Source organism: Lichenostomus cassidix, chromosome 28, assembly GCF_008360975.1.
Source record: "Lichenostomus cassidix isolate B80296 chromosome 28, HeHo_3.0, whole genome shotgun sequence".
Lineage (NCBI taxonomy): Eukaryota > Metazoa > Chordata > Aves > Passeriformes > Meliphagidae > Lichenostomus > Lichenostomus cassidix.
The window spans coordinates 2,840,684-2,865,527 of NC_139508.1; the positions used below are offsets into that span (position 1 = coordinate 2,840,684).

The 24,844-nt window shown below is 46.8% G+C and overlaps 1 protein-coding gene across 2 annotated transcripts; it reads right to left on the minus strand.

Moving 5' to 3' along the window:
- On the minus strand, positions 1 to 24,620 carry DAZAP1 (DAZ associated protein 1). 2 transcript variants are annotated; one of them, XM_085040607.1, is made up of 12 exons: positions 24,417 to 24,620; positions 18,672 to 18,712; positions 18,087 to 18,253; positions 17,755 to 17,820; positions 17,101 to 17,208; positions 14,784 to 14,832; positions 10,451 to 10,533; positions 7,045 to 7,198; positions 5,623 to 5,652; positions 5,051 to 5,191; positions 4,139 to 4,321; positions 1 to 991 (listed from the first exon to the last, which is right to left on the minus strand). In XM_085040607.1, exons 1-12 carry the CDS (start codon positions 24,446 to 24,448, stop codon positions 819 to 821), a joined length of 1,227 nt encoding a protein of 408 aa, XP_084896733.1. In that variant the 5' UTR covers positions 24,449 to 24,620; the 3' UTR covers positions 1 to 818. The 2 variants fall into 2 exon arrangements, with proteins under 2 accessions (XP_084896733.1, XP_084896732.1); XM_085040606.1 differs by having other exon boundaries at positions 17,101 to 17,211.
- Positions 24,621 to 24,844: the final 224 nt, after the last annotated feature.

A 24,844-nucleotide genomic window follows, 5' to 3' on the forward strand; every position in this document is an offset into this window, starting at 1 on the left:
CCAAAGGTTCTTGTCTTTATTCAAACCAGGGCTCAGCACTGCTCAGTGCCAAACGCACCAAAACCTTTTTTTTGCCTGAGGGAAATCTACATCTCGACAAGGCCTCCGGAGCCCCCCAGCACTCCGAGGGGAGGGAAGCACGGAGCCCACCGCCAGCGCTCCCCAAGTGCCTCTGTGCATCCGCAGGTCCTGCGCCTGCCCTGGCCCAGCTCTGCCCCCCAGAACAAACAGCAAAATACACTCAGTAGGTTTCTGTCAACTCCCAGAGTTTCGGAACCCTCCGCCCCAGCGCTGCCGTGGGGAGGGAGGGAGGGGCTGCAGCTCTTCCCCCACCTCCGACAGCGCTCACGGAAACCCTGTTTTAAATTAAAAAATAAGCCAGCATACATAGTAGAAAATTTCTCTTAAAAATTTCACAATCTGTAAATGTATATATTTTTTTTTCTTTTAAACATAAAAGTTTACAATATACGGTAAAACAAAGGCTCAGGAAAAATAATTTCAAAAAAAAGAAACCTGAAGTTTTGAATTAAAGCTGAAGACATTTTTAAAACCCTGTAATTTGAACCAGTGACATTTTCTTTATTTGTGCTGATGGGTTAGAGAAATGAAAATCTTTAAAAACTGCAGTCCAAACACCCACAGCTCTGCCTTCAGAAGCCATCTGCCCCCACCCCCCCCCCAGAAAAAAAAAAATTGTTGTTAGGTTTTTCTTCCATCAAGTAATGTGATTGTCACAAGTTCAGAAGTCTGGGATCCCGGGGTTCAGCTGGTCCCAGAGATCCCTGTGGACAGCACTCCCTGATTGCCAGCCCAGGCTAGCGCCGGTAGGGATGGAATCCTTGCACGTTGTGGTTCTGCCCCCGGCCAAAGCCGCTGCCTCCGGCCGGGGGGCCGCTGGATGGCTGCACCGAGGGGCCTCCGTAGGGAGGGGGCTGCTGGCTGGGATCAGAGAAACCTTGTCCAAACCCACTCAAGTCTTGTCCATACCCTGGGGAGAAGGGAAAGGCACAGCATGAACCTCCATGAGCAGCCACAGGTGTTAATTGCCACTCCCTCCAGTCAAACACACCCCGGGAGGAGGAGCAGCTCTTGATTCCTGCAGGGATTTAGCCTCCTCACAGAGGAAATGGGCAAAAAGGAGAAGGGAACAAGTGTGCAGGGATGGGGGGCTGTGTTTTGGGGCAATCCCAGCCAGGCTGGCAGTTAAACTATCTGCTCACAGGTTTGGGGCGGCTCACAGGGCTGCTGTCACTCCTTGGGAGCAGTTTCATTTCGGGTTGGGTTTTTTATTGGCTAAAAGGTGCCACATCCAGCACAGCTAAGAGATGTAGACAGGAAGTTTTCCATGAAATCTCACAGTGCCTCAGACTGAGGGTGCAGTTATTGGATTTTGGCTTTAGACACTTCACCTTCATCACCTGGACATTCACAAACCTTCCTGCACTGAACCATCCTTAATTCCCTTTCAAAACACACATAAATGTTGGGACCCAGACCACTCTGGAGTGAGCAGAACTTAGGGATAGGGAGAAAAACAGGGGTTTTCTTTTCAAGGGAAAAGACTGGCTGGAATTCCTGCTACCAACACAAAAATTTACAACTAGATGTAAATTAAGAAGACTGAGAAATTGAGAAATTTAATTCAAATTCCCGTAATTAAATATGACTCTTAATCCTGGCATCAGTGCCAGCCCCTGCTCTGAAAGATGCTATTAAGGCTCCTAATTACCAAGAGCATTTCTGCAGTGCTGCCTCTCTCTGTGCAGGCTTAGAGCAGTTTTAACTCTCTTAATCCCAAACAAAGTCTCTTAGCACGTCTTCAGTAGTTCAATTTCAAGCTCTGCCTGTCCCTCAGGATTTGCTGGCACTAATGAGCACTAAAACACAGCGAGCTCAGGCTCTGGCAGTTCCAAATGCTCCTCCTGGCATTTGTTCAGACACAGATAAGCAGGAGCCCAAAACTACAACAGAATCATTTGCCAAGGGGTGAGGCTGGGAGTGGAAAAACACAAACCTCAAGTTATTCTCTCTGCTCACAGTGGTGCAAACCACAGCTCATCACAGGGCTGAGTTGTTTATGACAAAGGAAACCCAGAGGACACACCTGCACAGCCAGAGGACTCGCTGCCTTTCCTGCTTGCCAGCCCTGGGCTTGCTGCAGCCCTTCTGCTGGCCCTGGGGCTGTGCCAGTGGTATGGCTGGAGTGTGTGGCTCCAGAACCTGAGCCTGGATCCATCACCAGGATAAAGGCTGGCAGTGAACAGTGGCAGTGCCACCTCAGCTGTTGGTTTCACCCAGCCAGCTGGCACAGCTGAAGAGCTGCACTGCCCTGACACAAAACTCCAAGGTCTGAGCCCCATTGCTGTCTCTCACCCTCTCCAACAGTCTCTGCAGTAAATTTTCCCAGGACCAGCCTGAGGCTCCTCACTGCTCAGCCTGACCTTGGGAGTGGAAACAAAGCTTTGGGGTGTGGCCTGAAGGGTTTGGAGCAGAGAAACCCAGCCGAATGAGAACTGAGGGGACTGCAAGGACAAGCCCCAGGAATGCCCTGAACAGAGATAAGTGATTTTTAATTATTTTAAATTAATGGGATTAATTAATTACATCTTTCAGGGCGAGTGTCAGTGCTGACACTCATCCCAGGTGCACACACAGCAGCATTTAGGACACTGCCCAGCCTGGATAAACCTTACAAAACCGATCAGGGAACTCTGTGACTCTTTAAAGCCCACAGGCTTTATGCATTTATGTAAATATATTCAAATAAGGGACACTTCCAGGGATGGGGCAGCCACAGCTTCTCTGGAAAAACTGTGCCAGGGCCTTACCACCCTCACAGGGAAGAATTTCTTCCTCACTCTCACTCTAAATTCTTTTTCAGTTTGAAGCCATTCCCCTTGTCCTGTCACTACAGGTCTAGATGAAGATTCCTTCGCCATCAAATTCTTCTCCACCAGATCCTTCCTAAACTTCCAAGACATCACAAACACTGGCTCCCCACTGACTGTAACTGGCTGTGCAGGGATTTGTACTTTATTAAGGTCCAACCCCCTCAAAGGAGTCTGCAAAGAGCCAAGTTCTGGCAGAACAAGAAAAACTTCCTCGAACCACAAGGGCAAAACTATCCATGAAATTGACTGTGTTTGTAAGAAATAAATGAAAAAACATTCCAAACTCATCAACATGAGAACATGCTGCTTTACAAACATATCTCAAAGGCTCATCTGCCTGCAGACTCTGCTTTACACTGCTGAAACTTTGAATATTATCTATTTAAATGTATTTTGTGAAGTGTTCATCTCATAGCAGTTTCTGCAGGAACTTGAGGCAGCACTACCATGTGGAGAACGTGTTCCAGCAGGGAACAGACAGAATCCACAGGGCTGCTGCATGAAAAATTCCCTTCAGAAGTAAAAACTGACCAATTACAATCCCTTAAAGAAAAAACATTAGTACAAAGCTCTTTAGAGAGATATCTACAGAGATCTTTGGAGAGCACTGCTTGAAAATAGGGCTGAGAAGAGCAAGATGAGAATGAGAATTCCCTCTGAGCTCCCACAGGGAGCAGCAGCAGAAAATTTTACTCTGGAGCACAGGCACTTGTCTAGCAATTTAAAAAAGAATTTATTTTTTGTCTGCCTGGCTCAAAACTTGTTACCTCAGCGTCTTCTACCTCAAAGTTACCTGCAGAGCACAACAAAGCTTGGCACAGAACTACACCTCCAGAGAGATGGGGAAGGAATGGGAAAAGGGAAGAAAAGGCACCAGTTTGGATCCCTACACATGCACTGCCTGTCTCTCCATGCTGCTCTTACTCTTGAAGTCTGTTATGCAAAAAAAGTTCACTACAAGCTCTGTGAAGCTCTTGGAGTGGAAAGTTTTAGCTACAGATTCAGGAAGACTGGAAAGCAGGAATTCATCCTGGCAGTGCACAAGCCCCTGCAGGTTATTTTACAGCGCAAAAGCAACACTTTAGAGCTAAGAAAATTCCCTCTGGCTAGAATACTGCATGATTTAAGGATGGCTTGAGCTGGTGGAAGCATTCCCATGCCGGAGAAGTGCCTGCAGCAAACTGTGTCCAACACTCTGTACCCAAGACTAAAAGGAAATGGGTAAAGTTCCAGCAGTTACTCACCAAACTGACTGTAAGGGAATTCTGGCTGAGCAGTCGGGGGTTTGCTCATGTCCTGAGTTGCCTGAGATGGTGGTGGTGGTGGAGGAAAAGCGAGTGGTGCTGCCCCCGGAGTGGCAGGTGGAGGGGGAACTCCAGGAGGGGCAAACTGGTCAGGTGGAGGAGGTGGAGCACCATAACCAAAACCTGAAAGGACAGAACAGGTGAACACCAATGTCCTGCTTGGCTTTTGACATACAATTGAAAAACAACATGTCTATCAAACCCCAGGTGTTTGTGAGAAAGTCACCCCTCCAGCTGAAAGGTCTCAGCATTTACCTTGCACAGGGAAATGTCCCCCAAAGGCAGAGGCTGCAGCAACCAGCACACAGGAAGGGATAAAGCTAAACTAGGGACCAAATTTTGTGCTCACACACAGGGGAGAAATAAGGAGGAAACAATATTACAAAAGATTTTAGTAGGAAAAAGTATCTCGAGATAAAGAGGCGCTATTTTCCACCTTCTTCTTTAAACCAGGTGTGTGCCAGACTTTTGAAAAGGTGGCTTGAGAGATAGGTACTAAAATCCTATTTGTATTTCTAGTGCTGGCTGTGACCTTAATTCCTTAAGCTCCTCCAAAACACCCTGCCTGTGCTTGGCCCAGGTCAGCAGCAGTGAGCTCTGAGTTTTCTCTCAGCTGGCCTAACAAGGGTGTACAGTGTATCTGAATTTATTTAGCAACAGAACTTTAAACTGGAGAATAGAAATGATTGCTGCATCCAAAAATAAAATAATCCAAGAAAAAATTTGTATAGTTAATTATAGCTCAGAATAGATAATCTGGGAAAAATAATTAAGGACAGGTGAAACACACAGAAGACCCAAGCGTAGGAAAGGATGAACAGAAGCTGAATTTGGAGCTGGAGGGTCACTTACTAAATGGTGGAGGGGTGCCATAGCCCTGTGGAAATCCTTGTGGAGGTGGGAATCCCCCGGGAGGTGTGGAGACGATGTATGAGGTAAATGGTGGTGGTGGGGGAGGAGCTCCTCTGCCCGGAGGAGGGGGTCCATATCCACCTGCAAAAGGAAGAGAAACCCAAAAACTGAAGCAGATGAATACCAAGGAGCTGCTGCTGGAGTCAGCTTCCTCTAGATGGGGTAAGGCTGCTGAGTGGATTTCAAAGGCAGGCTCAGCCTTCAATGAATCCTCACTTTGGGAAATATTTGTCCTCCAAGTATCCCCACTGTAAATAATTGCAGTTTAGCATGTAATCCCTTGATAACAAATTAACGTGGCTGGAACAGCAGGATGTGTGTCAGCTACCATTACTGAGCTGCTAAGAATCCACTGTCTTCCCCTTCGTTCTTCCAGGACAAATTCAATCAAGCTTTTAAATGTAGGTTAAATCCTACAGAAATCCAAAAATCACTTTGAATGCTTAAAGGAGCTGTGCCTGTGCTCGGGAGGATTTTTTCCTTTCGGAATTGGTCCCATATAATGTACTTACCAATTGCCTGTCCAGCTGGCACCCACATGCCTACAACAGAACAAAAAAAGAGCCTTAGACATCACTGAAGCTGCGCACTCCAGAGCGGGGATGATGCAAGAGGAAGGATTTGGCTCTGGGATAGACTGGGTATCCTCCCCATGTCCCTTACAGAGCTATTTTTATGGCCCAAGCAACATTGTGGGACTATTTCTGAATGTGCAATTCTGGAAAAACTCTGAATCACTCAGCAAATGACACTCAGAAGAGACAGCAGTTCCGAAACCCAAATCAGATGGAGCATTCAAGAGCTGCCACATACCAAGTGCAAGAAACTATAGTACTATAGAGAACAAAACCCCAGAGAATCCCAGCAGACTACACATCCAAGGGATTCTTAATTTACTCCCAGGTTTATCTGAGTTATTTTTGCAGTTTTTGAAGCATTAGAAAGCCTTTCCCATCCGTTGTGCAGCACTGAGATTGAAGGATAAATGCGCTCGTGTCTGACATTAATCTTTCCAGGAGATCAGATATCATTTTCCCTACTAATCACTGCATGGAAAATAATGGGAGTTCCTCCGCTTGCAGATTAGCACATCTGTGCACAATGTCAACCCTCAGCTGCAGCTTTCAAGTTAATCAGCACCGTGGGGAAATGAGCAATCCCTGTGCTGCACTTCCATCCATCGGAGCGGGGATGGAGCAGCCACGCTCTCTCCAGCCCCCCAGGTGAACATTTCTCATCTCTCAGAGCAAGCAAGTCACAGCAACTCAATTATCCCGCTGTGTTTCTCCAGAAGTTATCAAAATTGTCTTTGGATGAACTCAGCATATTTATCCTGCCTTTGGAATCTCGGGGGGTTGCAGCCATCAAACCCAAGCAGGCGGCTGCTCCTGAACCCTGCAGGGCTCCTGGTGTGCACTAAGTGCTCCCTGCACCAGAGCTGCCTGCATCTTTCCCAGGCTACATTAAGCAATAAAATCCAAAGGCAAGGCCATCCATCCTCCCCTCATCCCTTTCAGATTTCTCTGATAGCTTCCTTTGTAACTGTCTCATCCTTGAAAAGCCGTATTTCAACCAGATTTGTCACTGAGGTCTGGTGCAGGCCTTGCTCCACAGCTGGAGTCACACCTGGAGCCTTTTTAACACCTTCCCTGAGATTCCCCAACCCACGGGGATTCCACGTGGGGAGAGGCAGATCCAAAGGGAACAGGCAAAACACACCTGGCACACACACCAGACCCAGCACAACCCACTGCCTTCTGCCCAGTGAAACAGGTATTTGGGAGAAACAGTAAAAAAACCTCAGGAAGGACTGAGGGGTGCAAATTTATCAGTATCCAGCAGGGTGATAAACCCAGGAATGCTGTCTAGGCCACAAAACCAAAGCACAGCAAGCTGTAAAGGCCAGACAGGTGACAGCAGAGGCTGGACAGTACCTTGGGGGCCATATCCCTGCTGCCAGGTCGGAGGGGGCTGCCCTGCCCAGCCGTTGGCAGCGCTTGGCATGATCCTGCTTCCCCACTGGCTGGCCCCCGGCGGCCCCGGAGTCTGGCTCTTGCTATCCCGAGGCTCAGCACGTTTCACCTCCACCTAAACAAACAGAGGCAGCGGTCAGGAGGGCTGGGGGGAGCCCTGCACCCCCCGTCCCCTCACACACACCCGCAGTTACACTTAAGACTACACTTAGCATCTTATGACTTATGTCTAAAGTACTTAATTATTAAAACTTAAGGCCAGTAATTTACAATGTTTCTCAGGTACAGTGTAGGTGATGGTAAGACGTTACAAGTCCTACTGTCGAGGGATTCCGAGAAAAGCATCCTACAAATCGCTTTGGTATGGTTGGCTTTAATCTTAAAACAGCAGTACCCTCTTACAGCAGCTCTGCACTTAAAACAGCAGAATCTTGTACATTAATGACAGACTGATTTCATGTTCAAGGCAGGACTTACAAAGACGATGTTTTCAGTTAAAAAACCAGAATTTTGAGTGAAGAGGCTGCTCTGAAAAAGGGTACTAATGCTTTAACCAAACATGTTTGGGGTCCATTTGGAAGTGACAGTTTAACCCACCCCAGCTAACTGCAATTTCAGCTCTGCTCATACCTGAGAAACACACATTTTTTGATTTTTTTTTGTATTGTTTTCTTTTTTTTTTTTTTAAACTTAAGATTTTATTTAAATGTCTAATGGAAGATAAAGACTTACCTTCCCCAGGCTAACGCTTAAAGAATCTCAATTAACTCAAACAATGTCAGAGGGAATGGATGTGATAAGAGAATCTTACATTACATCTAACAAAAAAGTAAACAAACATGCAAGTAATAAAAATGGACAGTTGAGTCAATAAGAAGCAAATCTTCATACTGTGTTAAGTCAGTGACAAAACCCCTCCTGTTTTAAAAATTAGTAAGCCACAGTGCTTAACTTATTTTATTCCAAGATAAAATGTCCTAGTGTTCCCAGCCATGGAATAAGTGCGATTGACCTACTTAAAATAAGCTGCACATTCAACATAAACCTCTCAAAAAAAAAAAAAAAAATCAGTTCTGATTTAATGAAACCCTCTCAGCACTCGCTGAATTCGAGGCTTTTTCTTTTTTTTCATTTCATGATTAATTTTAATGGCTGCCAGAGTACAAAGAAAATAAATCTCAATCATCAATGGGCCTGAGTAGTATGGAAAATAAAGTATTCAGAATTCTTCCTGCCATGTCTTAAAAGCCATTCATGTCGGAGAACAAACAGGAAACAGGCACAAGGCAAGGACAAAGCCCCCCAACCCCCCCCGCCGATGCCCCAAGGACATGAGACATGACAGTAACCAAATCTCTGTCAGCTCAAGGCCCTTCCAGAGAGGAACCAAGGGAATTTTTCAAAGGGCTCAAATTAATGAGTCTTAACACATTTGCCTTGAGGGAATTCGGTTATTGCTTACAAAAGCAGAGGCCTTCTTGCAATTTTAATTTTTCCCCCCCCCTTTTCAACAACATATGGATTCATTTCAGCAATACCTTTTTAATTACCAAAAAGACAGAGATACCATTTTTAAAGCAGGCATGATTAGGCAGTGAAGGAGAGAGCAGGGGAGCTGGAGCTCATTAATCCTTGTGGAAGAATCCCATTAATTTTTCAGTGCACACTTGGAAGCGAGGAACTGCCAAACTGAGGACTGAAAATTCCCTGTGCATGAGGGAGGTTCACATTCCACACCTGCCTGAAGCCCACGTTACCCCAAGAACTGAGGCAGCTTTATTACTCTGAGCTAAAAACCCCTGAATTCTGCTGTTTTTTGTCACTGAAAGGGGATACAAAAAAGGGCAAAATTAGATTACTTGTTTGGAATTGGGTTTGTTTGGGGAGCAGTGAGAACTCTGACTCTCAGCGCTGCGTTCCAAACCCAGCAGCAATGAGGTGACATCTGGAGGCTCACACTGGGCTCTCCATCCTCTCCCAGCACCTCGTGGATGTTTTTCCTTTGTTCCCATTAAATGTGCTGCTCTGTGGGATCAGCTCCCACTTCAGTGGCTCGCTGAAGGCGATTCCAAGGGCAGAGCAGGGAATATTGGTGGCAATCAGGTGATCCATACACATCCCCATGTGATTTACTGCAAGTGCTCACGGCAGGAAAGCACCAGGAACCAAGAACTGATGTTCTGGATCCCACAAGCACATTCCTTTGTTTCCATTATCAGGAGATCACCCACCCCTCCACCCCAAAACAAGTTCACAGGAATTAAAGGCATTTTATAGTGCAAAATGAACCAAAACTCCTCTGCTATGTGGGATCTGTCCCCTGCTAACTAAGGAAAGGCTTATGAAATATCAGCACATAAAAGACTCTAAAGACAATTAAAAGCTCACACAATGCAGTAATTTAAGGGATGTGAGAATCTTCTGTGTCTCCCTGAACCCCCTCACTCCAAGTTTAGCAGTTTTAACATTTACTTCAAAAACGGGATATACCTTAAAGCTGCAAGGACTTAAATTTACCAGAATTTCCTGTGGTTTGTTTTTAACTTATTCTTTTCTATGTAAAACCTGGGTGTCCTGCAACAATTTATTTTGCTTTTAGGGCTTTTTTTTTTTTTCCCCCACAGGTAGAAGCATGTTCCTTGCTGAGTAACATCAAAAGGAGTCTAAGAAATTCCTCCCTATCCAACACCCGTTTGCTGACAACACAGTATGAAGATGAAACAACCAGAGGTCACTTAACTGCATTGTGGTTAAATACTATATAGAGTACGTGGGTTGGTATCAAAGTTTCACAGTAAGTGACCCAATTTTTTAAAAAACCAATCCTTCAGGATGTTTTTTTTTTTTTTGTTCCCTTTTTCTCTTTAAGTTTAAGATTATATAAAGCAGATTGTCTCACACCACCTCGAGATTTGAGTATCGAGTACACATCTGAAGGAGTGGTATCTTAAACCAAGCCTTGAACAACTCGGATTTCACTGGGATTCTGCTTTTCCAACAGCTGGAAATCACTGATTTCTCTCCTTGCACCACGGCAGTGCTCAAAGCAGAGGCAGTGAGCACCAGTTCATCCCAGTGCGAGCTCTGCTCAGCCAGAGCAGCCCCCAGGTCTGTACACACAAGGCCTCACCCCAAGCAGAGCCCACAGCCTGAATCCTCAGGCTTCCAAGCCCTCCCTTCCTCAGGCTGACCCCATCCTAACTGCCCTTCTCCAGCAAACTCAGACTTTCCCCACCTTCATGGATAAAGCCTTGAATTTGGACTGCTGTGCTCTCCCACCAACAATTCAGTCGGATTCCCCAGTGAAATCGCTCGTTGCCCAAGACTTGGTTCTTTCTTAAGGTAAAATAAAACTACAACTACACACTTTTTTGCCCATGATGTCGTGAAAATGCATGTTGACAGCCTGGTCCACTGATTGTTCGTCCTCGAAAGTAATAAATCCAAAACCTAGCCAACGACGAAGAGTGAATCAAGGTAGCAGGGTGTTGTGACACAAAACAGGATGATGAACAGTATTAGGGGCAGACCAAGGGTTCAAGCAGGGGTTTCAGATAACGACACTTGTGTTCAATTGGCAAAAACTCTGAGGAAATTGCAATGGATACTTCCTGTGCTGAGGCTTTAGCGCCTCGTCTCGATTGCGCGCATGCAGCTTCGAACTGAGCTCGTTAACCGGCTTTTAATTTGATTTTATTCCTCATCCACCTACCAGGAAATGGAAAAAAACTGCTAAAATCAAAATACTTGTGGGACAGCAGATTAAAGTCAAGCAACTTTTGCTGCTCCTCCCTTTGATTCAGCCTAGTTTCCCAAGGAAAACCTATCATAGATCCCTGTTCCCCAAAGCTGCAAAGCAACTTCCTCCCATCCCTTAGCCCAGCTTCCAGTTAGGGAATATTTTCCGTGGAAAATAAGAAAGTTGGTTTTGAAATGTAGCCGTTAAAGCATGAGAAATTTTACCACTCCATGGATGAATGAGAAGCTTCAGAAACTAACAACCTACATCAGAGGTTCTCAAGTTTTCCACACCTTGGAGAAAAAGCACAGAACAGGTGTTACTCCTTCCCAACACAGCAACCCCTTCGAGGTGTTGTTTACACAGAACGTGGCGTTGCTGCCACGTTCTGAATCTGGTTTTATTTCTTGTACTTCCTGCTGGTTTTCTTTTGAAAATCTAAACAACTTCCCAGTCTTTTTTGCCCCCGACAGGTGGCTTGTTCCCCTCCACCTGACCACAGCCCTGGCTGGTGGCAGCTCAGCTGCATCCAGCAGCTTTTGACACTTGGAGAAAACTCTGGAAAAGGAGGCAAAGGTCCCTTTCTTGAGGTTACTCTGAGAACCACTGCACGTAGGTTGTAGCTGCTGATACAGCCGAGAGAGTGGCAAAATAGTGGTTAATCCCCCAGGACACGGCAGCTGCTTCATGCCATCACCCACTGGCTGCTGGTGGGGACAACCCAGGGCAGGGAGGGACACATGCAGAACAGGAATTGTGCCATTCTTTGGATTAGCTACAGGGGGAAAGGGGGAGAGCGATAAAAATTAGAAAAGAAACCCGAGGTGCAGCGTGGGAAGCATTTATGGAACATGGATGCGGTTCTGCTTTTCTGAAACCCAAGATTTCCCCCTTGGTTTGCGTTTTGCTTTGCAGCTAGTGCTGACAGCAGCCAAATCTTGCTCTAAAGCGTTACAGAATACAGGATCTAGCACAGGAATGTCTCTCCACGCTTATCCAACTGCGTTGGGTAAGCCCAAAGAGGCCTAGTGTAGAGAAAGTTTATATATATATATAAATATAAAAATACACAAAGATACAGGCCAAAATAGATTCCAGCAGGTCAAATTCTGCTGTCAGCAACAAGAGCAAAAGACATCACTAAAATAAACTGAAAATAAAAAGGAAAAAACTTGGCATTTCCCACACACAAGAGACTGGCAGTATAAACGAAGTTTTGTGGAGCTGTGATGAAAGCAGCCTCGAAGCTGAGAGCAGCATTTCATCACAATATATTTGTCTGAGTTAACCAGAAATCCGAGTGTTGGAGCCAAAGGAAAAAGTGTTTGTATTTAAATCACGTTTAGTATTCCAGCCTTTGTCTAAAAAGAGATGGGGAAGAAAAACAATGGATTCCATCTGTATGTGAAGGTTGTTGTTAAATTTGATTGCAAAGCCAAAGGAGGGGAATAGATTGTGGGATGGGGTTGGAGGGGTGGAAGAGGGAGAGCAAGAGGTCATTGAGGAAACTGGTAAATAAATTAAAAACAGGGGATTTTAAAGGGTCAGACAGCACAAGATAAGGAAGAGTGAAGAAATCAGAGTAACACAGCAGAACTCCAAGGTGAAATTTTGAGCAGAAGTGATGAAACCCACCAGCCACAGCTTCAGTTTTTGAAGGGCAGGGCTCTGTTAAAAGACTGGAGAAATGAAATGCATTCAGCAGGAATCCAAGAGGACCAGACCAGAATGATGGAGCTGGTCTGCAGCCAAGGGAGGAGGAGACCAGACCCAGCAAGAACCTGGAAATCCCTTCCCAGCTGTTGGTTTGGCCAAGAGCAGGAATCAGGAGAAGCTGAGACTGCACCAAAGCCACTCTGTTCCTTCAGAGATGTAACACGGCTTGGGGCTCTGGGAAGAGCTTGGATGAGGCTGAGCTGGCAGGAGCAGGCAGGACTTGGAGGAAGCAAAAATCACATGGATACCTGACACCAGTGAGCTCCTCAAGGACAGCACCTGAGAATCTGGTGCCCAGGGCTCTCCTGAGGAGCTGGAGGTAAATGGATGCTGCAGGGATTAGGAACAGGGATCATTTTCCCTCCTCCTACCAGCAAATTGATGTGCATTTATGAAGGAAGAGTGGTAAAGTGAATGGGAGAAGGCAAAATTCAGAAGGGTCCGAGGAGAGATGGCACTTAAGAGGCCTCTGGAATTTTATCAATAGTCATTAACAGGATAAGAGGACAGAGGAGCACGAGAACAGAGCAGAAAGAGAAGGCAAGAGAAAAAGTGTTCTGGGATGCACAACCAGGAGTACCCAACACAAACTGGAGGAATTTTTCCTAGCACCCCCCAGGGACTGCCAAGGCCATTCTGGGAGATGACTGTTAGTCACCACACTAAAAAAAGACTGGAACAGCACAGAAACGAAAGGCAGAGAGACAGGATTCAAGAAGTGCTTAAGAAGTCTGATGATTTAGGGGAAGAAGTTTTCTGTGGATAGAGACAAGGCCTTTCCCCCATCTGGCACTTGTGCTTTGCACCCCAAGCCCTCCTTTCCCTGGCTGTTTTTTTTAGTAGAGCTTGAAGCAGAGAAGCCATTAATTGAGACAGGTTAATCCAGACCAGGCCTAATGTTTTAGTATCTTTTGCTCAGAGGCTGCAAGGCTGGGATTAAATATTGCAAAGATAGAGATGATGCAATAATTACTGAAATGTTTCAGAACTTCAGCCCCAAATCACATTCGGATGCCAGTGTCTTTGTCTCCTCTATCCAAAACCAGCTGCTCTAGAGCATTGAAACAGATGAATTTATGTACTGCTTAAATCAAAGGTATCTGTTGGAAGAAGATTAGGATAGCTAAAGCAAGAAAACAAAAAAACAAATATATTGAAACTTCGTTTACACTCCAATAAAAGACAAAGCCCGTCCCTCCTCTGACTGCGGAACTGGCCTGTACCTCTGTGATAAATTATCACCTAGAGAGAAGAAATCTAAAGAGATATCGTTAATCACAGTCAAACAATTCACAGAGAGAAAAGAAACAAAAAAAGAACTTACTTAACATTACCATACTTTACTATGAAACACTTAAATATGTCACTAAGGATGTATGTCTAAATTAAAAATAAAACTAAGACTTAACAGCTTAATAAATATGAAGTGAAGGATATATTTCTTAATAATGAGGCAGAAGAGAAATGAAAAGTTCAGATGGCAAACTATTCTCTAGCATGTCCAACATGCTACAGGGTGGGAGCACAGCTAAGCTTCACGTGCTAAAATATTGCCTCTTCCTTGGCAAACAGATGGTGGATGCAAAGGGACGTGGGTGACATGGAACTTGCTTCATATTTTGACCAAAGGTTCCCAGCTTGATTCAATATCTAGTGAATCTTCCAGGTTTTTTGGTTTTTTCCCCCCCTCTTAAAAAGCAGTCTGTTAGACAGGGATTGTATATCCCAATTAAAAACGCATCTATAAATATGTCAGAATTGTTTTGTGTTGTTTAAGAAGCGTTTATTCTTTAATTTGAGGTGAAGCCATTTAACCAAAACAAAAAGCAGGTGATGGATGGATTCTGTCCTGTCTTGTGCTCTGGCTGGAGCACCCCCCATGCACTTACAGACCCAACGTACCTTTCATGTGGAACAGGAGGAAAATCTGCTTATTTTTTTCCCCCCTCAAAAGTACCTTAAGCCACAGGAGTGGCTTGAGAATCAAATTTCATTCAACTAAAAAAAAAAATCCCAACCCATAAATGAGCATGAAACATCTGAGTTGAAATGCACAGACCCAAGTGAAGCCGGAGATGAAGAGTCTAGACTTGAAGTGATGTTTGCCCAGTGAATTATTCTTTTTCCTGAGGCAACATAGGAAAAAAAAAAAAAAATCTACCTTTTCTGATGGTGTGAAATAGTTTGCCATCTGACTATAGGAGAGTATGAAGAAATTTCAAGGACAAACTAGATCAGCCTTTACCTCGGGGCCTCTGTTTCTCTGCGTCATAGATCATTACAACTTCAGTGACCTGGAAGAGAGAAGGGAAATTCTACTCACTGTGCTACCAGGGGAGGGCTGGAACAGTCACCACCGGCTGGTTCCTGCTCTCTACCCACAAAGCACAGTTCAACTGCAGCCACCATCCCAGGCACAGCACAAAAACAGGGAATATTGCTCTTCCTGGGAGTTTAGAAAGCCTGAGCTCATCTGTGTTGTCTCATCACACTTAACATTGTAATCTAACATTGAGGTCGTTGCACTGCTTGTACCCACACTATGGCCCATTACACACCCCAAAAGGTTTGTTTTGCAACAACTCATCAGGGTGGCTTTTTAAAAGATGATTTTTCCCATTTTGAACCATTTTCTCTTTCACCATGAAAAGCAGCTTGAGCTGCAGGCACCTTTTGGAATGTGCAGGGCTCCTCTGATTGAATTACTGGAGCACCAGTGTGGCCCAGAGCACCAGTTAAGCCAATGCTTTAAACAGATTTACAAAACCCCTCTAAGTTCTGGATGAGCAGTATCAGTGTGATTTTAACTTTAAAAAAAAAGAAAAAATGGAAACTGCAAGCTGTTGAAGGGCTTTAAGATTATTCTTCTCAGAATAAGCACCACTGTGAGCTACAATTTAAACAAAACCTGAGGTGAAATGTTTATGTCAAAGGCAACATTAAAAGGGCTGAAAGGAACTGCTCTGAAATATCTCAGATGCAGAAAAGTGGTCACAAAATGGGCGTGACTTTTGTGGAATCACATCTTCAAGACAATCTTAGGGTATTTTTACTACAACCCCCTGAATGAGTTTAAAATCTGGCACAATTTTATCTTTACTTACAGCTAGAAAACATTTGGGTTTGAGTTACTGCACTCACGTGTACACATCTACTGGATGCTACCAGCTGGGGCTTGGGGATCCATTGTGGGGATTATGCCATGGGACAGTGACAGATTTGTCCCTCCACTGGTCCATTTGGATCCTCTTCTTCACCCAGCAATTACCAGGGCTAAAAAATCACTGCCTGCCTTGGGCTCTTCATTCTTGTGGCCACAAAATATTTGTGAGACTCCACTGCTCCAAAGGGGTTTGTAACAACTCCAGGAAGACTTTCTGAATTCTATGCTATGAGTAAAGTGCTACTACTTACATTTAAAGGGCACTTACAGTTGTGGCTGTTGCCTTCTACACTTGCAGGACATACCCTGTATCTCCCCAGCATCCAGGGCACAGATGGAAAGGCAAGTCTGTGAGGAAGAGCCTTTAGAAACTACATTCCACAGCTGTGGAACGTGCTCCCTGTTTTTATTATTAGTCTACTGCAGCCTTTCAAGCTAAAGAAACAGTTGTTAGCTGTTGCTTTTTGTGTTTTAAATAAGTTATCTTAATGGGATTTTAAACACTGATTTAACTGTTAATAAACTTAAAAACTTGTTTCTCAATAAATCTTTTGCTGGCACTAAGAAAGCTTAGAGGAAAGTTATTGAAAAAAGTATCAAAAACCACACTTAATGCCAATCAAGTTCAGCTTTACCAGCACAGTCCTGAATTTAACTCAGGAAATCTTTAACTTCCTCAAACTTATTCACAGCTGAAATATTTAATTCAGTAGTTTACCATCTAAAAGGGGCAGTGAGAGCTGGGATAAATGGGAATTAAAACTAAATAAAAAAATAATAAACAGAAGATATAGTCATTTCAGTCCAAGGTTACAAACTGAATTACAAAAGCTGCATGAGGAGCACTTTGTCTCAGAATGGACGTTCTAGGGACACCAAAACTCAGATGATTCCAGATGATGATCTGAAAGCATCCAGTGCTCCCCAAAATAATGGCAGGAGACCCAAATTTAACCTATCTTTACACACAGTCAAAGACCAGGATCTTAAAATTAAACCCATTGAGGGACTCGCTGTTCCCAAAAAATAATCAGCAGACATTTTTAATCACCCAGCTGTAAGGTATCAAGAGAAAAGAGAAAATAGTAACAAAAAATAATAATAAAAATAATTTTAAAATCCTTCCTCAGCCACCACAGCTCAGGAGTTTTTGGAAGAAGGGACAGAATAATGCATCAAGTAGACTTAAACATGAGGAGACAGAAACAGCAAAATAAGTTCCACACAAGCAGTAGGTTCTGCCAAGAGACATTTCCAGATAATCATTCACTACAGTTTCGCACAAAATGGTTCATGTGCCACTCCAGCAGTTTGTCCAAATTACCCCCAAATCTGACAGCTTGAGGAAATGTGAGAGGAGGCAGCAGGGAGGGGAGGCATCTTCCCCCCCAGGACTCACCACTCCGAACTTCTTGAAGTATTCCCTGAGCTCTGTCTCGCCACAGTTATGAGGAATCCCACCAACAAAAATTTTATTGGACTTATTGTTATCGCTCCTGGATCCTTTCTGCTAAATCAAGGAGGAGAAAATTCAGTCAGAAGGACAATCAGGTTGGCTGCTTCTATCATTTTACACTGAACCATGAACAATGGGCTCTGGCAGGCTGAGGGGGAGAGCTCCAGCCTTGAAGTCTCCCAGCCATGAAAGAGAAGCACATTCTGAGCTCAGAGGTTCAGTGTTCCCTGCTCTTCAAGGGCCAGGAATCCAGGGCCTGTGTTCTGAGGCCATTGACTCATTTTAAGCTGAAATTTGATGAAGCTGCAGGGTGTGGAGTGGGTTGGAACAGCATCAGCCTTGCCAGTGCCCCTCCAGACACTGCTCTCAAATCAGAACTCCACTAAAGCATCACTAAGTGCTTAAGAAACAGCACACCTAAATTGACATTGCTCTGCATAGAGCCTGCCCGTGGAATTCTAAGTAAAAGACAACTTTTAGAAATAAAAGTTACACTCAAGGCCTGCATACTTAATTCTGCCCTTAGAAGATGGATATAACCCAAGGAACTCAAGAGAACTCAGAGAACAGGCAGGACACAGAGGGATCTTTCCTTACCCATCCTTCCTTCGGTCGTGTCCGCTCTGGCTGCATCCCCCGAGGTGTACATGGCTTTGGATCAATCTGGAAGAAGTTCCAGGTTGGTCAGACCTCAGCATGCAGAATTTTGCTTTAAAAGTTACAATTGTGGCAGCTGAACCCAGCCTTGCTGACATGCAGCTCCTCAGAGCAAAGCAATAGAAGCCACTGAGTTAGAGCTGCCTTACAATCAATCATTTAAACCAACAACCAGGTTAACCTTGACACTCTGCAAATAAGGAGGCACAGTTTAAAGCAAATCTTTGAATCTGATGCAGAGAGAAAAAAATAACAACACAAAAGCAACTTACATTTCGGCCATCTAACGTATGAGGTCTGCTGGCCAGCACTGTTCCCACACAGTTGGGATCTTTAAATTTGACAAATCCAAATCCTCGAGATTGATTTGTTGTTTTGTCTTTCATTATTACACAGTCTACAACTTCTCCATACTGGGAGAAGTAGCTACGAAGAGTTTCTGTTAGAGGAAAAAAAAAAGCAAGTATTAAACAGAACCAGATATTAACAACACCAGACTGTGTTTGCAATTATGAGACAACAGATCAGCAAACATGGAAAACAACTTCAAACTCATCTTTTGAAAATGATCACATTTTACTTCCTGTAAACAAATGGTAGACAACAGTTTATTTCCACTCACAAAAATGGAAAACAGAAAGAAAGTGATTATAAAAAGGGTTGTCTGTTAAGCTGACAAAAACTTCAGCACCAAACAATATAAACTTAAAAATATTAACATATATCTGAGCTGTTTCTACAGAAAGTTTTATTAATTAGCAGAGGAGCAGGAGACTCTCAGCCCAAGCTTCCCACCACAGCAGTGCCTGCTAAGAGCTCACGGTTGGGTTTGCACAACAGCAGCACACATTGCTCACCTTGTGTCGTGCTCCAGTCCAGGCCACCCACGAACAGCTTTCTGCAAACAAAGCACAGGGCAGGTTTAGGGGCTACAGCAGATGTTCTATCTTATTTAAGGCACAACTCAGCTCTTCTGGACAGGTTTGGGGGTACCAGGGCCTCCAAAACACCCAACAAAGCTCGAAGCTGCACTCAAACCTGCCGATTAAACCAAGCCCTTCCTCCATCCCCGCTCTGTGCTGCTCCCTCACTCACCACAAAACACTCACTTGGCTGCCAGCACCTTCTCGTGGGGTGAAAGCAAAAGTAGAACTGCCAAGCTCAGGCCTGAGACAGAAGTCAAACCTGTGCAGCAAGTACTAAATAACAGAGCAGCACTAATCCAGCAGCGGTTGTGAAACCATTGTACAGCCCAGTTTCGAGATATAGCCAGGCAGATGAGAAAGTCATGGCTAAACCCCAAACTGAACTGCTTAAAACTGATTCAACTCTTCTTCTGCAAAGAGCACCCAAATCTGCAGGGTTTCATGTCACAGCATGCCCAAGTACCTGGGGAGGTGCTAGACGAGCTCCATGCCAGGCTGCCGGCTCTGCAGCTCTTTATCAACTCCTGGGTGTGACAAAACTTCCAGCAGAGTCATTACTCAGTAATTAGAGGTTGGTTATAGCCACCTCAACACTCGGCCCTTGTCAGTACCACGAACCAACCTCCCAAAAAAAAAAATACCAACCCCCTCATAGGTGTCTGTAGACTTTTCCCAAGAGGCAGCACCAATCTCTGGTCCCTGGGACAGGACCCAAGAGCGTAGCTGGAGCTTTGTCAGGGGTTTGGGATGGATATCAGGAAAAGGATCTTCCCCAGAGGGTGCTCAGGCACTGAGCTCAGGCTCCCCAGGGAATGGGCACAGCCCCAAGGCTGCCAGAGCTCCAGGAGCATTTGGACAATGCTCTGGGAACAGGATGGGATTGTTGAGGTGTCTGTGCAGGGCTTTGATGATCCTCAGGGATCTCCTCCAGCTCAGATTATGTGATTCTGTGAAAAACTCTGCTGTTGATGGTTCCATGGCTCTGCACAGACAAGCACTGGGATAGCTTATTTTTGGAGGATGCCCTCTAGTTCTCTTGTCAGAACTCAAAGAGAGGAACCACCTTCTGCTTTGTCTTCTACTCACCCTCACCTATACCTGGGTACACCTGAGGGTGGTGGGAATCCCTGCATCCTCACACAGGCACATTTCTCCTAACAAAAAAAGGTTAAACTTCTTCTCACCTGCTCTTTTCAGCAGCAGGTAACGGCAGGGAGAGCCCAGTCACCCCCAGTCAGAGGTGCAGGCGCACTGGGAACACCACGGAAGTGAAAGCCTTGCAACTCGAAGTTCCTGTGGAGCAGGGCAGCTCACTGACAAAACCAGCCCTTTCCACTTTGATTCACTTCTCTGTGATATGACATCATGTCACGACCCTTGTGCACCAGCCAAAGGGACAAAATTCAATACTACACAGCACCTACGAGCCTTGCTCCATTGAGGCAAATTCTGTTCCAAAGTTACAAGCTGAGACGTGACAAGAGTCTTGTCTCTCACAAAAACAGACCAACTGTTAAGCGCTGATCAAAGCGTCTCCTTGAGCAGCCAGAAAACAACTGAGCTGGTGACATGCAAGGCAAAGACAGCCCTCAGTGTCACAGCAGACAGCGGCTGCATCTGCTGCTGCGTTATCGTAATGCAAAAGGAGGCGTGACCCCTCCCTGAGAGCAGCAGGGGCAGGACATGTCACCCCTCCCCTGCCCTCTCTCAAAGCTGGCCTGTTTTCTGCGTGCATGTTTGGGATGACGAAGTTTTCCTCAAGGATTGGAAAAGTGCCCCCAGCTCCCTCTGGCAGCACACTGGCTCCTGGCACGGGCTCAGGGCCTTGCTCAACACCAGCCAGTTCACAGCAACAGGTCGTGTTCTGGGACCAGCCAGACTTCACCCAGGTGGCCTCACTGTCCTGGTGGCTGCTCAAACTGTCCCTTCACCACTTTCCCTCACAAATCCCTCTGCATCCTGTGCCATTATTTTTAGGGAAAATTAGTAACTATTTCCTAATAGCAAAGGAAAACCAGCTGATCTACTGCTATACTCACAATAAAGTTTTGCAACTTGTTAATGACATTTTCTTGACCAACCAAATTTGAGCTTATGGTTTGTTTTGGGGTGTTTTAAACTAAATTTGATAGCTTGGTACACAAGATTTATCTATTTTGCATCAGTCTAAAAGTACCAGATGTGTTCTGAAAGAACACCAAGTTGTCTGTAGGGAGGGAGGTCACTGAAACCTTCCAGTTCCACCATGAATTATTTGTAGCCACCCTACATGGACTGAAACAGCAAAGCTGGGTTGCTCAAGGCCAGCTCCAGCAGCTGTATTGAAATACACAGCCCTGGTTTGTAGACACACTATGGAATATCAAAAGCCAGGAATCCTCTGTGGATTGGTTTGAAGACACTGAGCAGGGCCAAAGTTTACAAAAATCCAGATGTGATATTGCACAGGACAGCTGTGAGTGAGGCAGGATAGTTGTGTGAGCTCAGCTGCATGACCAGCCCTTTCCCAAGGTCCTACCCACACTCCATCCCACAAAACTTTTGGTCCTAACAGTTTCTGGGCTGGTAGTTATTAAATTCATAAAAACATATAAACTTCATAAAATATCCTAAATTGGAAGGGATCCAAGAACATGGAGTTGAACTCTTGGCCCTGCACAGACACCCCAACAATCCCACCCTGTGCATCCTTCAGAGCATTGTCAAAATGCTCCTGGGAGCTCTGGCAGCCTCAGGCTGTGCCCATTTCCTGGGGAGCCTGGGCAGTGCTCCACCACCCTCTGGGAGAAGAACCTTTTCTTGATATCCAACCAAAACTTCCCCAGGCACAGCTCCAGCCAGTCAGGCCCTGTCCCTGGTGCCAGAGAGCAGAGGTTGGTGCTGCCCCTCAGAAAGAAGCTGCAGGCCCTGCTGAGTCTCCCCTCAAACTCTTCTATGTTTTCAGTTTGCACTTGCTGACACCACCCCCAAACCCCACATCTCCATAAAGCTCCAGATGTATAGGCTGGAGGACACTACAGTTCATCCCCACTGGAATGCAAAGCCACTCCCAGCACAGCCAAGTGACAACACAAACCACCAGCCTGGTTATTTGTTTTTTGGGCAGGTGTGTCTGTCCACCGTGAGCAGTGAGACCCTGAGAGGTGCAGCACCCTGAAGCAGCAGAACTCCCCACAGGGATCACTTCAGGAGCAGAAAGTGGGATAATGACTCCTCAGAAGTTGCAGCTGTATAATAAGTTTTAACCAAGTGTTCCGCCTCACTACTTCCTGTGAGAATTTTAATTGCTAATTAATTCTTTGTTGCCGTAAACGTACTTGCTGCTGGAGCAAATCACCTCAGAATTAGTCAAAAAGCATGTACAGGTATTTTAAAACCACCAAAACTCAACAAAAGCACAAACTTTTTGCCTACATAAATAATCCAGGTTTGATTAACACTTTTAATTAACACCTCAGCACAGCCCCCATCAGCTGCAGGACAGAAGGACCAAGACCAGCACTTTTCTTCATCCAAACCAACTCCAAGTACTAATTAATTACAACAAATAATACTCACAAGGCTTCTCCCTACCATACCAACACACCTGCAAGGCCCACTGCCTCCTTAAGCATTTTTTCTTAAAATCTCTGCCTAGAAAAGCAGTTTAATTCATAACTTCCCATCCAGACTTGCCTCTCACAGCAGCTTTAAACCAGAGCTTCCTTCCCAGGGCTGGAGCAGCTGCAGTTTGTTCTGCGCTCTCACCTTTCCCTCTGAGCGCTTTTGGGGGAGGAGAATAAAGAAAATTTCCCTCTCTGGTTAACCCCCAATCCTTCCCAATCTGATTACAGCTCTGAAGGATCACAGCCTGGGACTGGGAACAAACTCTGGGACAAATGAGCCTGCTCAGGAGGGGAGTTGATGATATTTCATGGAATAACCTGGAGCTTGGCACTCACCTACAGCCCAAGAAGTCAGACCCGGTCAGGTCTCTCATAAGGCACTGGACAGCAATTAAGGCCCAGGAGCAAACAAAAACACTTTCAGAGCAAAACCCACATATTTAAACAGGCCTCAATGCAATGTGTGTTGGAATTAGATGATCTTCAAGGTCCCTCCCAACCCAAACCATTCCAACATAACATTCCCATCTCTTATCCTGCCTCCTGTACTTTTAGGATTTACAAATTAAGAACATGCAGCAAATAAGCAGCTTACAAAGCGATGCAAGCAGCACGGGACAAGTGGTTTGTGTTTCTAGTTTCACACAAGGTGACCAGTTCTGATGGGCAAATTCTTTGCCAAAACTTGCGGTGGAAGAATCAGTCAAGGATTTTTTTAATTTGGTTTTTGCAATGTCGAGTTGTACCATGCCCAAGCCTGCAGTCTGATAATTTCAATGTCACCAGGGTACAGCTCTCAAGCAGAATAACACTGAGTGGAACTGGATGATCTTTAAGGTCCCTTCCAACCCAAACAGTTCTGTGATTCTAACAGCACATCATAAGAACCAGACCTGTCCCAGGGTTTCAGTTTGAAGCCACAGAACCCCCAGGACCGTTTAAAACCGGGATTTTCCTGCCTGGAACGCATCCTGAGTAGAGGACAGCACATGGGAGCTCAGGAGGGCAGCCCGGTGAGGGGACACGGAGGGCGAGGGGGCTCCTGGTGCCGCCTTTGTCCCACCATCCTTCCCCTCCTCCACCCCAGGCCCCTCGGGGCAGCCCTGATGAGTCACCAGAACAAAGTCCCCAGCGGGTTCACAGCATCACAGAACAGACCCCCAAGCACCATCGAGTGCAATTCCTGGTCCTGCAGACACCCCAACAATCCCACCCTGGGCCTAAGAGCGTTGTCCAAACGCTCCTGGAGCTCTGGCATCCTTGGGGCAAGGACCATTCTCTGGGGAGGCTGTTCAGTGCTTCATCACCCTCTGGGGGAAGAACCTTTCCCTGATATCCAGCCTAAACCTCCCAGCTCCAGCCATTCCCTCGGGTTCTGTCACTGCTCCCAACGAGCAGAGATCAGAGCCGCCCCTCCGATTCCCCTCAAGAGGAAGTTTTAGACTGCGCTGAGGTCTCCCCTCAGTCTTCTCCAGGCTGAACACACCAAGTAACCTCAGCCGCTCCTCCTAAGGCTTCCCCTCAAAGCCCTTCACCACGTCCGCTGCCCTCCGCCGGACGCTCTTTAACACCTCAATACCCTTCTTACATCGTAGCGCCTAAAACCGCACGCAGGACTCAAGGTGAGGCCGCACCAGCGGAGCGGGACTATCCCCTCCCTCCACCGGCGTGTTGTCCCCCCGTTAGGTGCCAGGAGAGGAGGACACGAAGGGGCAGAGGCCGGAGGCGGTGGGGCACGGGGCGCTATCCGGGGCGGGCGGGCGCGGGAAGCGCCGCGGGCGGGTGACCTTGGGCGCGCGCACCTGCCGCAGCCCCGCGCGCGCGCCGGTCACGTGACGGGAGGGGGGGTGTGCGCCCTCACGGCCCCAACATGGCGGGACCGGCCCCCCCTCAGCACCCCCGGCCCGGGACCGGCCCCCCTCAGCCCCCCTCGGCCCGGCACCGCTCCCCGCTCAGCCCCCCCCCCCGGCCCGGGGGAGCCCCGGCGGGACCCTCTCCTGAGGTTGCGGGAAAAGGTGACCGAACCTCCCCTCCGTCCCGTCCCGGCGCGTCGCCCTCCCCTTCCCCTCACCCGATCTCATCGGCGCCTCCCACGCTGTTCATGGCGGCGGCTCCTCCGGGGCCGCGCCCGGCTCTTCCCTCCGGTGGCGGCGGTGCCAGCGGCGGGTCGCGGGGCCGCGGGCGGGCGCTCCCGGCCGTGTCCCGGTTCCCGTGTCCCGGTTCCCCCCCCGCCGCCCCCGGCCCGGCCCGGCCCCCCCCGCCGCGCGCTCGCGCTCCCTCAGCGCCGCCGCTGCGCGCGCACCCGCCCCTCGCTACGGGGTCTCCGGGGCCGCGCCCTGGGAGGGGCGGGAGGGGCGTGGCCGCGCGCGCGCGGGGGCCGGCGGGAAGGGCAGTCCGCGCGCGGGGGGGCGTGGCTTCCGCGGGGTCCCAGTGCCCACCCGTGGTGGCCGCGGGGTCCTATCGCCCACCCCCGGGGTCCTATCGCCCACCCCCGGGGTC

Excerpts from the sequence above, each read along its gene's own strand:
- DAZAP1 (XM_085040606.1), bottom strand. The coding sequence starts at position 24,448 with ATGAACAGCGTGGGAGGCGCCGATGAGATCGG. Across the intron at positions 18,254-18,671 it reads GGACTGGAGCACGACACAAG|AAACTCTTCGTAGCTACTTC; the intron begins GTGAGCAATGTG and ends TTCCTCTAACAG. Across the intron at positions 10,534-14,783 it reads AGAGAAACAGAGGCCCCGAG|GTTTTGGATTTATTACTTTC; the intron begins GTAAAGGCTGAT and ends GTCGTTGGCTAG.